A 16767-nucleotide genomic window follows, 5' to 3' on the forward strand; every position below is an offset into this window, starting at 1 on the left:
GACATAATTAATGAAATATTAGCCCTGGAAATAAATGTACACTCCAACTACTAAGAAGTAATAAAAAAGTCACCCTTACAGATAACAAGGTAGGAAATCTTCATAACATCAAGAATAAAGAAAGAAATTGTATAAGCTGCTAGAGGACACATTACTTTTATTTTAGGTTCAGGGATACATATGCAGGTTAGTTATATAGGTAAACTTGTGTCACAAGGGTTTGTTATACAGATTATCTCATTACCCATGTAAAAAGCTTAGTACCCAATAATTATTTTTTCTGATCCTCTCCATCCTACCACCCTCCACCCTCAGGTAGGCTCCAGTGTCTGTTGTTCTCCTCTTTGCATCTACAGGTTCTTATTTAGCTTCCATGTCTTTGCTATTGTGAATAGTGCTGCGATTAACATATGCATGCATGTGTCTTTATGATAGAAAAATTTATATTCCTTTGGGTGTATATCCAGTAATGAGACTGCTGCATCAAATGGTAGTTTTGTCTTTAGCACTTTGAGGAATCAACACACTGCTTTCCACAATGGCTGAACTAATTTACACTCCCACCAACAGTGTATAAGCATTCCCTTTTCTCTGCAACCTCGCCAGCACTGTTATTTTTTGACTTTTTAGTAATAGCCATTCTGAATGGTGTGAAATGGTATCTCGTTGTGCTTTTGATTTGCATTTCTCTAATGATAAGTGATACTGAGGTTTTTTCATATGTTTTTTCATATGTTGGCCACATGTCTTCTTTTGAGAGGTGTCTGTGTTCTATATCCACTTTATTATGGGCCTTTCTTTTTCTTCTAAGTTTAATCTCCTTATAAATGCTGGATTTTAGACCTTTGTCAGATGCTTACCTTGGAAATATTTTCTCCCATTCTGTAGATTGTCTTGTTTATTCTGTTGATAGTTTTTTTTTTTTTTTCTATGCAGAAGCTCGTAAGTTTAATTAGATCCCATTTGTAAATTTTTACTTTTGTTGCAATGGCTTTTGGAGTCTTTGTCCTAAAATCTTTGCCAGTTCCTATGTGCAGAATGGTACTCCCTAGGTTTTCTTCTAGGGTTTTTATAGTTTTGGGTTTTATATTTAAGTCTTTAATCCATCTCAAGTTGATTTTTGTATATAGTATAAAAAGGGAGTCCAGTTTCAACCTTCTGCATATGGCTTGCCAGTTATACCAGCACCATTTACTGAATAGGGAGTCCTTTCCTCATTGCTTGTTTTACTCAGGTTTGTTGAAGATCAGATGGCTGTAGGTGTGTGGCCTTACTTCTGGGCTCTCTATTCTGTTCCATTGGTCTATGTGTCTGTTTTTATACCAGTATGATGCTGTTTTGGTTACCATAGCCCTGTAGTATAGTCTGAAGTTGGGTAGTGTGATGCCTCCAGCTTTGTTCTTTTTGCTTAGGACTGTCTTGGCTATTCGAGCTCTTTTTTGGATTCATATGAATTTTAAATTAGTTTTTATCTAGTTCTGTGAAGAATTGCATTGGTAGTTTAATAGGAATAGCATTGAATCTTAAACTGCTCTGGGCAGTGTGGCCATTTTAACGATATTGATTCTTCCTATTCACAAGCATGGAATGTTTTCCCATTTGTTTGTGTCATCTCTTATTTCTTAGAGCAGAGTTTTGTAATTTATTGTAAAGATCTGTAAATTCCCTGGTTAGCTGTATTCCTAGGTATTTAAGTCTTTTTGTGGAAACTGTGAATAGAATTGCATTTCTAATTTGGCTCTCAGCTGGCTGTTGTTGGTGTATAGAAATATTATTGATTTTTGTATGTTGATTTTGTATCCAGAAACTTTGCTGATGGCTGTTTATCAGCTTAAGAAGCTTTTGGGCCAAGACTATGGGGTTTTCTAGATATAGAATCATGTTGTTTGCAAACAGGGATAGTTTGGCTTCCTCTCTTTTTATGTGGATGCCCTTCATTTCTTTCTCTTGCCTGATTGTTCTGGCCTGGACTTCTAATATTATGTTGAATAGGAATGGTGAGAGGGGGCATCCTTGTTCTAGTTTTCAAGGGAAATGCTTCCAGCTTTTCCCCATTCAGTATAATGTTGGCTATGGGTTTGTCATAGATGGCTCTTATTATTTTTAGGTATGTTCCTTCAATATCTAGTTCGTTGAGAGTTTTTAAAATGAAGGGATGTTGAATTTTATTGAAAGTCATTTCTTCATCTATTCAGATGATCATGTGGTTTTGACTTTAATTCTATTTATGTGATAAATCATGTTTATTGACATGTGTATGTTTAACCAACCTTGCATTACAGGGATAAAACCTACTTGATCATGGTGGATTAGCTTTTGATGTACTGCTGGATTCACTTGCTAGTATGTATTGAAGATTTTTGCATATATGTTCATCAAGGATATTGGCCTGAATTTTTGGTTTTTTATTGGTCTCTTCCAGGTTTTGGTATCAGGATGATTCTGGCCTCATAGAATGAGATGTGGAGGAGTCTCCCCTCCTCAATTTGTTGGAATAGTTTTACTAGTAATGATACCAGCTCTTCTTTGCACATTTGGTAGAATTTGACTGTGAATCCATCTAATCCTGGACTTTTTTTGGTTTGTAGGCTATTTATTGCTGTTTCAGTTTTGGAGCTCATTATTGGTCTGTTCAGGAATTTAATTTCTTCCTAGTTCAGTGTTGAGAGGCTTTATGTGTCCAGGAATTTATTCATTTTTTCTAGATTTTCTAGTTCATGTTTGTAAAGGTGCTCATAGTAGTCTCTGATTGTTATTTGTGTTTCTGTGGGGTCAATGGTAATATACTCTTTGTCATTTCTAATTGTGTTTATTTGGATCTTCTCTCTTTTCTTCTTTATTAGTCTAGGTAACAGTCTATCTATCTTATTAATTTTTCAAAAAAACCAACTTTTGGATTCATTGTTCTTTTGAATGTTTTTTTGTGTCTCCATCTCTTTCAGTTCAGCTCTGATTTTGGTTATTTGTTGTCTTCTTCTAGCTTTAGAATTGGTTTGCTGTTACTTCTCTAGTTCTTTTTGTTGTGATGTTAGTTTTTAAGTTGAGGTTTTTCTAACTTTTTGATGTGAGCATGTGGTGCTATACATTTCCCTCTTCATACTGCCTTAGCTATATCCCTGAGATTCTGGTGTTTTGTATCTCTGTTCTCATTCTGCCTTAATTTCATTACTTACCCAAAAGTCATTCAGGGTGGGTTATTTAATTTCCACTTAATTGTATGGTTCTGAGCAATTTACTTAGTCTTGATTTCTATTTATTGTGCCATGGTCCAAGACAGTGGTTGGTATGATTTCAGTTCTTTTACATTTTCTGAGGATTGTTTTATATCTGACTTTGTGGTTGATTTTTGAGTATGTGCCATGTGGCAATGAGAAGAATGTATATTCTGTTGTTTTTTTGGTGAAGAGGTCTGTTGATGCCTCTCAGGTCTATTTGGTCTAGCGTTGAGTTCAGGTCCTGAACATCTTTGTTAATTTTCTGCCTTGATAACCTTTCTAACACTGTCAGTGAGGTGTTGAAGTCTTCCACTATTATTTGGTGGGAGTCTAAGGCTCTTTGAAGGTCTCTAAGAATTTAATTTATAAATCTGGTTGTTTCTGTGTTAAATGCATATATATTTAGGATAGTTAGGTTTTCTTGTTGAATTGAACCTTTCACCATTATGTAAAGCCCCTCTTTGTTTTTTACAATATGTGTTTATTTAAAGTCTGTTTTGTCTGAAATTAGAATTGCAACCCCTTCTTTTTTTATTCATTTTCCCCTTCAGTTTCCATTCACTTGGTAGATTTTTCTTCATCTATTTTTGAGTCTATTGGTGTCATTGTATGTGAGACACATTTCTTGAAGACAGCATATCAATGCCACTCTGTCTTTTCATTGGGGCATTTAGCCCATTTACATTCAAAGTTACTATTGCTGTATGTGGATTTGATCCTGTCATCATGTTGTTAGCTGTTTATTATGCTGACTTGTTTGTGTGATTGCTTTATAGTGTCAATGGTTTACATACTTAAGTGCATTTTTGTAGTGGCTGGTAATGGTTTTTACTTTCCATATTTAGTGCTTCTTTCAGGAGCTCTTGTAAGGCAGGTCTGGTGGTAAAAAATTCCCTCATAATTTTCTTGTTTGAAAATGATTTTATTTCTACTTCACTTATGAAGCTTAGTTTGGCTGGGTATGAATTTCTTGATTGGAATTTCTTTTCTTTTAGAATGTTGAATATAGGCTCCCAGTCTCTTCTGGCTTGTAGGGTTTCTGCTGAGAAGTCTGCTGTTTCTGCTAAGAGGTCTAGCTTGTAGGGTTTCTGCTGATAGGTCTGCTAATAAGCTTCCCTTTGCAGGTGGCCTGTCCTTTCTCTCTAGCTGCTTTGACATTGTTTTTTCATTTTGAAGTTGGAGAATCCGATGATTATGTCTTAAGGATGATGTTTTTGTGAAGCACTTTGTGAGGGTTCTCTGCATTTTCTAAATTTGAATGTTGGCCTCTCTACATAGGTTGTGAAAGTTCTCATAGATGATATCCTGAAATATGTTTTCTAAGTTGCCTCCATCCTCCCTATCTCTTTCAGGGATAAGAATGAATTGTAGATTTGGTCTCTTTACATAATTGCATATTTTTGTTCATTTTGTTTGTTCCTTTTTATTCTTTTCTTTTTAATGTTTTCTTTTTGTCTTGTTTCAGAAACCCAATCTTCAAGCTCTGAGATTATTTCTTCAGCTTGATCTATCCTGCTGTTAATAATTGTGACTGCATTATGAAATTCTCATGGTGTGTTTTTATCTCTATGAAGTCTTTTCTATACTATTCTTTTCTATACTGGCTACTTTGTCTTCCAGATCCTGTATACTTTGTGATTCCTAGCTTTCTTAGAATGAGTTTCAACATTCCCCTGAATCTTGATTTTTGTTCCTATCCATATTCTGAATTCTATTTCAGTCATTTCAGCCATCTAAGGCTGGCTAAGGACCCTTGCTGGAGACCTAGTGAGGTTGTGTGAAGGAAAGAAGACCTTATGGCCTTTTGAGTTGTCAGAGTTCTTGTGCTGCTTCTTTTTTATCTTTGTGGGCTGATGCTCCTTTAATCCTTGAAGTCCCTATCCTTTGGATTTTTTTTTCTTTTATCCTATTTGATGATCTTGAGGGTTTGCTTGTGGTATAAGGTGAGTTCATTCAACTGGCTTTGTTTCTGGAAGATTTTAGAAGGCAAAGGCTCAGCTCAGGACTCCTGGACTGTGTCACCTAACTCCTGGGGACCATTATTGGGCACTGGCTTTGTTCTCTGGCTCCTCAAGGTAGAAACATGCTGTGCTGGAGGGGCCAAGGTGCTCCTGGACTCCTGGTCACAACACGCCAATGGATGGTGGCAGACAAAGCACTTTGTAGGGCAGTGGCAATGGGATCCATCCTGTTTGCACATACCAGCAACAGCAGCAGTGACAGCATGGCAGAGTGCATGCTTTTTGGCTGTGGCAGGGTGCTAACAGGTACTGGGGTGCTAGCCTCCATGGGGGAGCTAGTGAGGTTTTTTGAAGGAAAGAAGACATTCCAGTTTTTTGAGTTGTCATAGTTCTTGTGTTCTTTGAAGGATACAATATTTAAAATTATTATAGTTACACAAGCTTCTCTTTTGGTTAGCATTTGCATCTTTTGTCTATCCTTTCACTTTCAACCTTTTCATGTCCCCATATTTAAGGAGTGCCTCTTGTTAGTAACATACATTAAAATTTTTTTCCCAATCTGACATTCTTTAGGCTATTTATATTTAACATAACTACTAATATATTTATTGGGTGAAAACTTTCTGTATATCCTGTAAGCAGAAGCACTGACTGCTCTTTGTTCTCAACTATCTTTTCAAGGATATTTATATGAAGAGTAGCCTTGGATAATAAGGATAGTATTTCCACTTAGAGCAGAGGACAACTTTGCTTAGAAGTTTGGAAGACAGAGACAATGTCCCCTCTGGACACTCTCTATCAAGTATAATGTCTCCCTCTGGAGCCAAAGACAAGCATAATTACTGCCCACTATAAAAGACTTGGGTTCCCTAACCTCAAGATTTCTTTCATGTAATGCAACTCGTTGTGTGTACAGATATCACCTGGCCTCCTTTCACATCACCCTTTGGAAACGGGAGCTCAGAAACCTAGCAGGAACTCTCATTATTGCTATTGCCGTGAGTCATAAACTTTATTTCATCTCTGACCAAGAAGTTTGGTGTCTTCTTCCAGCACACATGAAATTAAGTTAGGTTAACTTGTTAGCTTACAGATAGGATGAAATTCAAACCCATTACAGATCTGAGCACTCTTGGCAACAACGATGGGATGCTAACAGAGACGTGGCTTTCTGTAGCTGCAGGCTGAAGTAGGTTTAAAGACAGCTCCATAGAAAGTACCATAGGTCTTATCAACTCTTCACTAGGCAAGTAAACTTCCTTGTCAATCTGGCCATCAGCTTCAGGACTGCCCCACTGTAAAAACTATTACTAATTTTTTTCTTATTAGACAGAAGATTCCTTCTGCTTTCAAGTTACAGATAACAGTTCCAGCAATGTGCAATTACCCTGAGTGTAAAAAGAAAAAAAATTACAGCCACTATGAGCAGAGACCAGGTGAATTATCAGAATTTTAGCTGATTTTCTTGGGACATAATAAAGTGCAGTACATAATTTCTTGTTTAAACAAAATAGCCAATAGCTGGGTTGACTGGAGGTCCAGCTCCACTTCCAGTTTATCATGCCAATCTTGGATCCATTTTAAAACAATAAAAGACATCAGAGTTTTTTGTAGTGTGTCCTGACTGCTATAAAGTAGCTTTGCTGTGACCTTCTTAGGAAGATTTTCCTAAGATGAATAAAATTCCTGTGTGAAATCATAGATGAGGCATTGAATAGATTTTGAACTCTCATCGTTCCTGAAAAGAATGTGAAGTAAGCTTGTGGGTGGTACTCTGGACAATTTCAGTGAACGTTTGTTGTAACCTCAATATACTGATGCTGTAGCTTCAATTTCTAAATGTATAATTAGTATTTATATTTTATAATACTATACTATGAATGCTGTTAAACTCCAGAAGTGATAATAGAACACATGAATTGCTACCCAACATGCCTCCCTGTTTCCTCTCACAGGGTCTAACAGAAACAATGTAGAATCCAAGAAGGAGAAAGGAAAGTCCTAGCTTTGAGTATATAAGGTAGCGGAGGTAGTAAGAGATGCAGTATTTCCATTCAATACACATCATGGCCAGTGTAAAAGGTTATCAGGACCAGGTGTGGTGGCTAACGCCTGTAATCCCAGCACTTTGGGAGGCCAAGGCGGGCAGATCACCTGAGGTCAGGAGTTTGCGACCAGCCTGAGCAACATGGAGAAACCCCGTCTCTAGTAAAAAAATATAAAATTAGCTGGGCGTGGTGGTGCATGCCTGTAATCCCAACTACTTGGAAGGCTGGGGCAGGAGAATCACTTGAACCTGGGAGGTGGAGGTTGTGGTGAGCCTAGATTACATCATTGCACCCCAGCCTGGGCAACAAGAGTGAAACTCCATCTCAAAAAAAAAAAAAAAAAAGTTATCAGGAGCTGGAGCTGGAGGTTTACAGTGGATTAATTACTGCGGAATTCAGTTATTCCTCTTATAACCCTGGCTGTTCCAGACATTGTGATGTAACCAAATCTACTACACAGACTGATTACATTTAATATACTGTATTGGACTTTCCCAAGACATTCTTTTGTATTCCATTGGCACCCAAGGACAAAGACTAATTCTCATTCATGCTTAAAAACCACAAATATACCTTTATAGTAAGAATACTGTAATATTATTTAGTTATTCCTCAGGAGGACTTAAGCTCTGCCATTTGCTACAAGAAGGTGCGTAAGAATTTAGTATTATTCCCATTACCTTCTGATGCCTAAACCTTTCACTGATAGATGATATGCAGTTGGCTAGTATCTCAAGCCTCAGACTCAATGGCTCTAACTTTGGTATTATCACACCTTCACATGCAAAGGTAACTGATAAATTCCAACAAAACCCAAAGACTGCACATCAAGTTTCTGGGGGACTATGCAAACAGATTCATAATGCTCAATTACTCTGGAAGTCAAGCAAAAAAATGTCTCATTTCCCTCCAACCAAAAGGGAGCCTAATGTCACTTTGGACTCTAGGTATCAGAGATGGTAGATGTCTGTCTTGAGCATTCTGCTTGTCTTTTATAACAGCTAACTTACAGGAAGTGTAATTCACAAACCTACATTGAAGCTGATAAGCAAGCTGTAGCATACTCTCTTCTTTGAGGTGCTAGAAATTTAATGATCTCCATGAGCTACAAACCTCCATGACTGATAATTTCGTGGACTGGAGACTCTAGATAAAAGATATAGGCTCCATTCAGAAACACCTGTTGTGTAACACTCATCGACTCCCTAAAACAGCTACCATTTGAAAAGCAACTACTAGCCTACTACTGCCATCTTGTCAAAACCAAAGTCCTAACTTACAGCAATCTTTTGACTTTGTGAACTTATCTTCTCATTTTGGGATGAACTAAATCAGCCTCATAACTATTTGACAAGCCTTACCTGTCAAATGGAAATGATAGATTCAAGAACATAGGGGTGGTCATAAACGATCATCAAGTGTTTATATCACCACCAGCAGATCACATAGTTCTTCGGAGATTAGTAATTTCTCTAAAATGAAGTTATGCTCAGTTACTCAAGGGAGCTTCCTGCAAGATTAGTGTTATGCTATTCATACACAGCCTTACTGAAGCCATCTTTACGATAAGAGTAATGCAATTAGAAACTATAGGGCAAAATTTATCTGTGACTTTACTTGAAATAATCAATGAGACCACCTCATTCCTGGAAAGCACTCTGGTCAGCCTCACTCACTGATCAACACTATTATAGATGATAAAATTACCCCAGATTTCATTCTTGCCAAGGTAGAATTTGCAATTGCTAATGTATTCTGTTATCCTTTGATATCTCAGGCTAAGTGGAAAGGTCAGTTGAGAAACTTAAGGAGAAAGCCACCTGATTTTTTAAGATAGACCTTGATGGCTTAAGGATTTGTTCAGCTGGCTAGATCCAGGACCTTGAGGGGATGGTTAAAGTCAATACTGCGTGTAGCCTTACCCTGGTGCTGGGAATCCATTGATAATAGCCTTAATTAAATACAATAAGAAATAAATGGAATTAATTTACTCCTCAAGTTCTGTTGATTTGATTAATCAGAGTGCCCCAAACCTGGTGTGCTCACAAAAAAATCTGTCATTATGGCCCTTGAAAGCTGATCTATTTTGGCTTTTTGGACAATTTGCAGTCAAACAAGCCTTTTATAAAAAAAATGTACTCCATAAAAGGTTTAGATTTATACTCAGGATTTCTGCACATCTTATTTGCTTTCTATTTTGCCCACATACTTTTTGTTTTCTGTCTTTCCTTTCTTTTTTTAATTAATTGTTTCCTATTAATATAGTCTCTTACTACTACTTTATTGGTTATCCTAAAAATTACTGGATGCATCCTTGACCTTTTACACCCTAAAATAAATCATTACATTTACAACTTTCCCATTAATGCTAAAACTTTAAAACATTTAATTCCATTTGCAACCTCTTTTGGAGAGCCAGTTCTCAATATCTCATAAAATTGTAAATGTACGCAATAGCAATATCCCTTCAATGTCTAAACTTAGATCAACTTTTACAAATGTACAGAAGGAGATATCAACAAACCTATTCATTACTGCATTGGTTGGAAGAGAGAAAAAGTGGGAGGCAACAACATATCCATTAATTGAATAATAAATAAACAATAGTATACTCATAAAAGAGAATCGTAAAATAAAATAGCAAACTGAAATGCATTAAATAGATATAGATCAACACAAATCTAAGAACATAATTTCTGATGAAAAAATAAGCTGCAGAAGAGTATGTATAAAGTGATACATAAATTTTAGAAATAGATGTATATAGACAAGCACATAAGCAGTAAAGATGTACAAACATGCATGGGAATGATTCACTCTGACTTCAGAAGAGTGATTACCTGTGAAAAGGAATGAAGATAAATGGGATAAAGGAGGAATATAGAAGTTTTTACAAGGATTTATACGTTAAAAATATTGGCACTATGATGGCAAAGTGCTCATATTTGTAAAATCTGCACAAATCATATCTAGGTATATAATTCTTTATATTTTTATTTATTTCAAGTATTTCATAAGTACATACAATAAGACAATGCAAAATTTTTGAAATGACACAATAAGAAGGTAAATCTACCTGCAAGTGTAGTTGCCACAGTAGGTGTTAATATAAACTGATTTTCTAAATATATAGGCAAAAATTCAGAAGCTCCAATAATAACTAAATATTCTGTAGCTTTTGACAGAGCTAGGCATATGAACACTGGATTCTTCATCAGAATCTGAAATAAAAATAAGTTATATATCAATTATTTTATTTTGTTAGATAAAGAGGAATAGACAGACAGAACTAAATGCTAATGATCTGTCTACAAAAATTTACCATTCCCAATCTAAACTGAAAAGATAATTGATAGATAGATGATAGATAGATAGATAGATGGATAGACAGATCAGATAGATCCAAACCGCAATCTATGATTCACCAATATACAAATTCTATAAAAGAAAGGTTGTTTTTGATCATTTAAATTTTGATTTGCTCTTCATACCACTTTAATTTTTATTTATGGGCTTGGAATTGCTTTTGTAAAGATTAGAGAAAAATAGGTAAATTATTAACCATATATCTAGAATTTCTCCTTACTTTTGCTTGTCTACTTATTTTTTTAAGCAAGTCTTTTTTACTCAACTAAAACACAAAACAAAGAAAATTTAAGCAATACTCAAGAAAAACCAGTAGGACTGCAGGAAATGTTTTATATTTTACTTTTGGAAATCTACCTATACAAAGAATTAAGTTTTTTAAATTTTGCATTTTGGTAAACTTGTGGACTTATTTAGAAGGCTTATTAAGATGTGATGGTTTATTATTATCTATTATACTACACAGAGTAATTAAAAAGATAGTAAAATATTAACTTTCAAATTAGTTTCTGTATTTCCTTGGTTATGCATATCTCACTGAAAATATATTTAATGCTATTTTATGTTTATATATTTTTAATTTATTTAAATTTTCTTTTTCTGGCCCTAAACATCCCTGTTAGGTGTGATCACAGTCTGCAAACTCAACTAGTGCAAATTCTGAGTGCTATCTAATTTTACATAGTGTGATTCTCCCATATTTATTCATTCCCATAGGATTAAATACTTGTCTTGCCCTCAACTCCCTACTATCACAAACTAGGCTACATTAAACATCCCTGTGCATGTACTTTAAGGTCCAGTGATAGAGTGTCTCTAGAAGCATATATCCTAGAAAGGAATTCCTAGAGCATAAGGATTTAGCATACTTTATTCCACTATTTCTCCAGATTGTTCTCCAGATTGTATCAGGTTACACTAAAATGACTATACCACCACAATGATGGTAGTGTTTCATTTCCTTCATTTAGCTTGTACTTTCTAAAAGTTATCAAAGAAATATTTGTGGTTTAGCATGCCCATCCAGAACTATGTCATTTCCGCATAAAAAGGTCAATAAACTTGGAAAGGCTTTCTAATTGTCACAACGAAACAAATAATGCTACATGACTTCTGAGGTTGGGTCATAAAATCAAAACATGACTTTTGCTGGGATCTTTCACACTCTCAGAACTCTTGCCTTGGGACTCAGTCACCATGTTGTAAAAAAGCCCGAGAGAGATGCAGAGGATATGTGTGGGTATTCTAGCAAACAGACAGTATCAAAAAACTATAGCGCAAACAAGCCTTCAGATGGTTCCATTCTCCAGACTTTGATCACTCTAGCTCAGGGAACCCCAGCCTCTGCAGAAAGAGTAAGAGGCCAGTCCATGGCCTGTTAGGAAACAAGCCGTGCAGCAGGAGGTGAGTGGCAGGTGCGCTCTGCATCTTGTTAGACCAGCAGGGGCATTAAATTATCATAGGAGCACAAACCCTATTGTGAACTGCACATGCAAGGGATTTAGGTTGTGTGATCCCCATGAGAATCTAATACCTGTTTATCTGTCACTGTCTCCCATCACCCCCAGATGGGATGGTCTAGTGGCAGGAAAATAAGCTCTGGGCTCCCACTGATTCTACATTATGGTGAGTATGTAATAATAATAGAAATAAAGTGCACAATAAATGCCATGAGCTTCAATCATCCTAAAACCAGCGCCTCCATCCCAGAAAAAATTTCTTCCACAAAACTGGTCTCTGGTGCCAAAATGTTGGGGACTGCTGCTCTAGTTGACCCCAAGTATAGTTGAGAGGGACAAGCCCTGTGCAAATTGCATTCTCATGAGCAAAATATATTTCATATTGTTTCAAGCCACTAAGTTATGGGGTAGTTTATTATGCAGCAGTAGATAACATAATCACAAACACTTGGTGTTATTAGCTGGCCTTCAAAATGTTGCAACGGTAACAAGTAAAAAGTTGTACCACAATGCTTTATTTCCTATTTCTCTAATTTCAAATCCAGCTGAAACTTTCTTTACACAGTTCTTAGCTATTGGGATTCTTTTTGTGTGCATGAACTGGCTCTTTCTATCTCTGTTAGGCTTCCTGAAATTTGGGGGTAGATTTTCTAAAAATTGTTTGTTTATTCTAAACATTAATCACTTGGATTTAGATATCTGTCACCCATCTATTAATGTGGTCTACAGTTTCTTTCATAGAACAGAAATCCTTGACTTGATATATCTAATCCATAAAGTTCGAATTCATATTTAATACTATTGCAATCTTGTTTAACGTTTTCCCACCTCTATGCCACAAAGGTATTTCTTTCATTTTTAACATTAACTGTGTTTTATCTAATAACATTTTATTAATCTGGAAATCACCTTTATACATAATAGGAGGTAGAAATCCATGGTCATTTTTCACAAATAGCCAAATTGGCTATCACATCTACTGAACAATTATCTTTGCAGTGACTTTTTTATTACATAGCAAGTTCTTATGTATAATATTTAGTCTGTTGCTGAATTCTCAGTTCTGTTACATTGATCTACTAATCTATATCAAGGAAATGCTACACTGTTTTTACTACTGTGGTTTTTCTAGTGATTCTTAGTGTGAAATAGGCCCAGTGCTCCTTGTTTTAGGTATCCATTCCCTTATTCTGCCATGAAAATTTTATAATCAGTTTCTCATTTTCTAAAAAAATAAAATTTTTGCCATAGTGTTGATTATACTTGCATTGGATTCATAGATTATTTAAGAAAAAACTAAGCTACATGAAGATTTCAAACATTAACATGGTTTATCTATCAATTTATCCCAGTCATCTTTAATAATGTTGCATAAAGTTTTAATTTTTTCATGAAGTTTTTTGGCATCTCTGTTAAATAAATTTCTGAATTAGTTTTGTGATTACTTTTTACTTTACTTTTACTTTATTATCTAATTTTAAATGTAGATTATTTTTATTTATTCTATAGTTTTTTATTTTACCCTTATTTTTTATTTACTTATTTTATGTAGTAGATTCAAATATTGATTAACTAGAAAATTACAGCTTTTTTCATACGTTCTTCTAGTTCACAAATGTTAGTTATTCATTTATTTTAAAATAATTATTGAGAACCGAATATTAAGCACATTTACCCTAATGAGAGTTATAGCTATATCTTATGATTTTATATAAAATTATTGGTCTGTAGTAGCTGCAACAGGCAGAATAAGAAACAAATCTTGGCCCTGGAACTGATTTTTGGAGCATCAATAAGCAAATCACAGTTTCTCCATATCTCGTTTTTAGGAAGTATTATATTACACTAGGCAGATTTCTGGATTTAGAGTCAAATACAACACTTATTCTTATGCTCTTAGCCTCAATTAAGCCACAAGTAATGGATATGTGTGTTTGTGTGTGTATGTGTGTGCATAACGTATGTTTTTTTGGAAAAATTACTCATTCTTTTTAAATTACTGGTTCACTATCTGTAAACCAGAAATAATAATGTCTATTTTTCTGAGTGGTTATGATAATTGAATATATGTAATGGTTTAATACAACTTCTGGCACATAGCAAGAGTTCAGTAAAAATAAACATTAATTTCTTAATTTATAAAATTAAAGGATTGCACTGGATTATGAGATTTGTTGTTTGCAAACGTTAGCGTGCCTTGAATTATCTGCATGGTATAAAACACAAATCGCAGCTCCCATTCCAGATGTCTGAATCCGGAGTCTGGAGTAGGGCCTGAGAATTTGCATTTCTAATAAATTCCCACGTGATGCTGATGTTGCTGGTCCAGAAATCACACGAATCATTGCACTAGATAATTTTTGTGTTTAAGCTCTTTCAGATTAAAAGGAACAGACACTGTTAATTCCACTGGTGCAATTTATCATAAGGTTAAACATAAAAGTAAGAAAACTAATACACTTTCTCAGTAGCTAAACAATTCAGCATTCATAAAGAAATGAGACAACACGCTGGGCACAGTGGCTCATGCCTGTAATCCCAGCACTTTGGGAGGCCGAGGTAGGCAGATCACAAGGTCAGGAGTTCGAGATCAGCCTGGCCAACATGGTGAAACCCCGTCTCTACTAAAAACACAAAAATTAGGCCGGGCGCGGTGGCTCAAGCCTGTAATCCCAACACTTTGAGAGGTCAAGGTGTGTGGATCACAAGGTCAGGAGATCGAGACCATTCTGGCTAACACGGTGAAATCCTGTCTCTACTAAAAATACAAAAAAATTAGCCGGGCGTGGTGGCGGGCACCTGTTGTCCCAGCTACTCGGGAGGCTGAGGCAGGAGGATGGCGTGAACCCAGAAGGCGGAGCTTGCAATGAGCCGAGATTGCGCCACTGCACTCCAGCCTGGAGACAGAGTGAGACTCTGTCTCAAAAAAAGACAGAAAAAAAGAAATGAGACATCATTCAGAGTAAGTCTTAATTGCTTCAAAGACCCAGATATTCAACTTACTTCTGTCTCCTCATTGTGTATTCCTCTAGGTCTATTTTAGCTAGTGACTATTTTTTTCATATTTGCTTCTCTTTCTCAATGGACTTTGTACTTTTATTTTTGCTATGTCAATATATCAAAGTTGTGTTGTTTGAGTTTCCCACTCTTCCTCTTATTTATAATTTCCCCCAAAAGAGGAATTGACTAGATTAGTTAGTCACTCTTCAACAAGGTGTCCTTACTGGACATTTTTCTCAAATTAGGACATTTCCCAGGTTTAGGGGTAATCTAAAAATTGCTTTATTAAGCTCAAGTGCTGATGCCAAAAACTGTAACAGTTTTGGCTAAAACATTTGGACTACATTATACAGAGCATGGTAACCAATGCACAAGGAAATATTTCTGGGCACTGTATTCTGAAAGGGACTGTGAGAATAGCAAATATTAAGAATGCCATAGATTCCCTTCCAATAAAATACCCAGGATTCCCTGCATTTTAAAAAGTCTATTTCTTTTCTTAGATATAAATATGAGAGGGAAAGATAGATATACAAATAAATATACAAAGAGTTTTATGCAATATACATATAAATATACAAAGAGTTTATAGATAGATATACAAATAAATATACAAAGAGTTTTATGCAATGAACTCAGGCTCAATTCTGACAGATGTTGAAATAAGAAGGGAGAAATCAGAATAGTGCTGTCCAGTAGCATACAGTTCTATTCAACCATCCCTATCTCGCAGTACTGTGGCTATTAGGTAGCCCTTGTTAATCACAGAATTTGTCTACAACCAAGGTTTTTTCCACACGAGAAGGGGTTCATTCTGGTCTAGGATTGCTTTCCAGTTAGGCTAGGTACTCCTACATGTGCTTACTTAGTAAGAGTTTGAAATAAGAGTAGGATCTGCAAATATATAAAATATAAAGTATAAAGGCTGCAGAAAAGTAGTTTTAAGCTCAGGATAGTCCTCTAATAGAAGTCAGAAACAAATGATGAAGAGGAAATAAAGGCAGAGGAATGTTGCAGGGAGGAAAGGGTTTGCAGAGTCTCAACCAGGGCTCATTGAAGGTGGGACATATAGTGTTTTATCTTTCAAGCATTGATTTACTCCCTACCCTAATCAAGTTTGCATGGCAGAAGACACTGATTCTGCCAGTAAAAGACCTTTCCCTAGAGACAAAAAGGAGGAAAACATAAGTTAAAGAGGAGACCAATAAATCACTTTGCACTCTTTGTTTTACTTTGTGATTTAACTTCTTATTTGACCTGTTCTTGATTCTTTATAGCCATAATTAGCCGTAGAAAATAAGTAATGGCTCATCAATCTGTCCATCAGAATAAAATATCTCCTCTAGAAAATGCTGCTAATTGCAAATTAAAAATTTTTTTTGCTAGCTCTGCTGGCATTTCACCTCTTTTATTTTCAGAAAAAACAATTTATTTAGAGTCACACCTAGGAGATAATTCAGAGACTAAAACTACTACAAAATGTTCTAACCTAAATACAAGTGATAACTATAATTTTGTTTTCTTTCATTTTGTTTTCAACTTTCATTTTAGGTTTGTTACATGGGTAAATTGCATGTCATAAGGGGGTGTGGTTTCAGAAAATTTTGTCACCCAGATAATCAGAATAATACTCAATAGGTAGTTTTTCAATGCTCACCCATCTCCCACCCTCTACCTTCAAACAGACCCCAGTGGCTATTGCTCCCTTCTTTGTGTC

General features: G+C 35.7%; 1 protein-coding gene across 4 annotated transcripts in view; it reads right to left on the reverse strand.

The window, feature by feature from the left end:
* Positions 1-16767, reverse strand: part of SLCO6A1 (solute carrier organic anion transporter family member 6A1) — a 128936-nt gene that overhangs the window by 56768 nt on the left and 55401 nt on the right. For 3 of the 4 annotated variants that reach the window (XM_003259802.4, XM_003259801.4, XM_003259800.4), the window contains one exon: positions 10301-10445. The exons of the other annotated variant lie outside the window; for it this stretch is intronic. In XM_003259802.4, the coding sequence (XP_003259850.2) occupies positions 10301-10445 (145 nt within the window). The remainder of the gene's footprint in view (positions 1-10300; positions 10446-16767) is intronic. 4 annotated transcript variants of the gene reach the window in all.

This window comes from Nomascus leucogenys, chromosome 2, assembly GCF_006542625.1.
Source record: "Nomascus leucogenys isolate Asia chromosome 2, Asia_NLE_v1, whole genome shotgun sequence".
NCBI classification, from domain to species: domain Eukaryota; kingdom Metazoa; phylum Chordata; class Mammalia; order Primates; family Hylobatidae; genus Nomascus; species Nomascus leucogenys.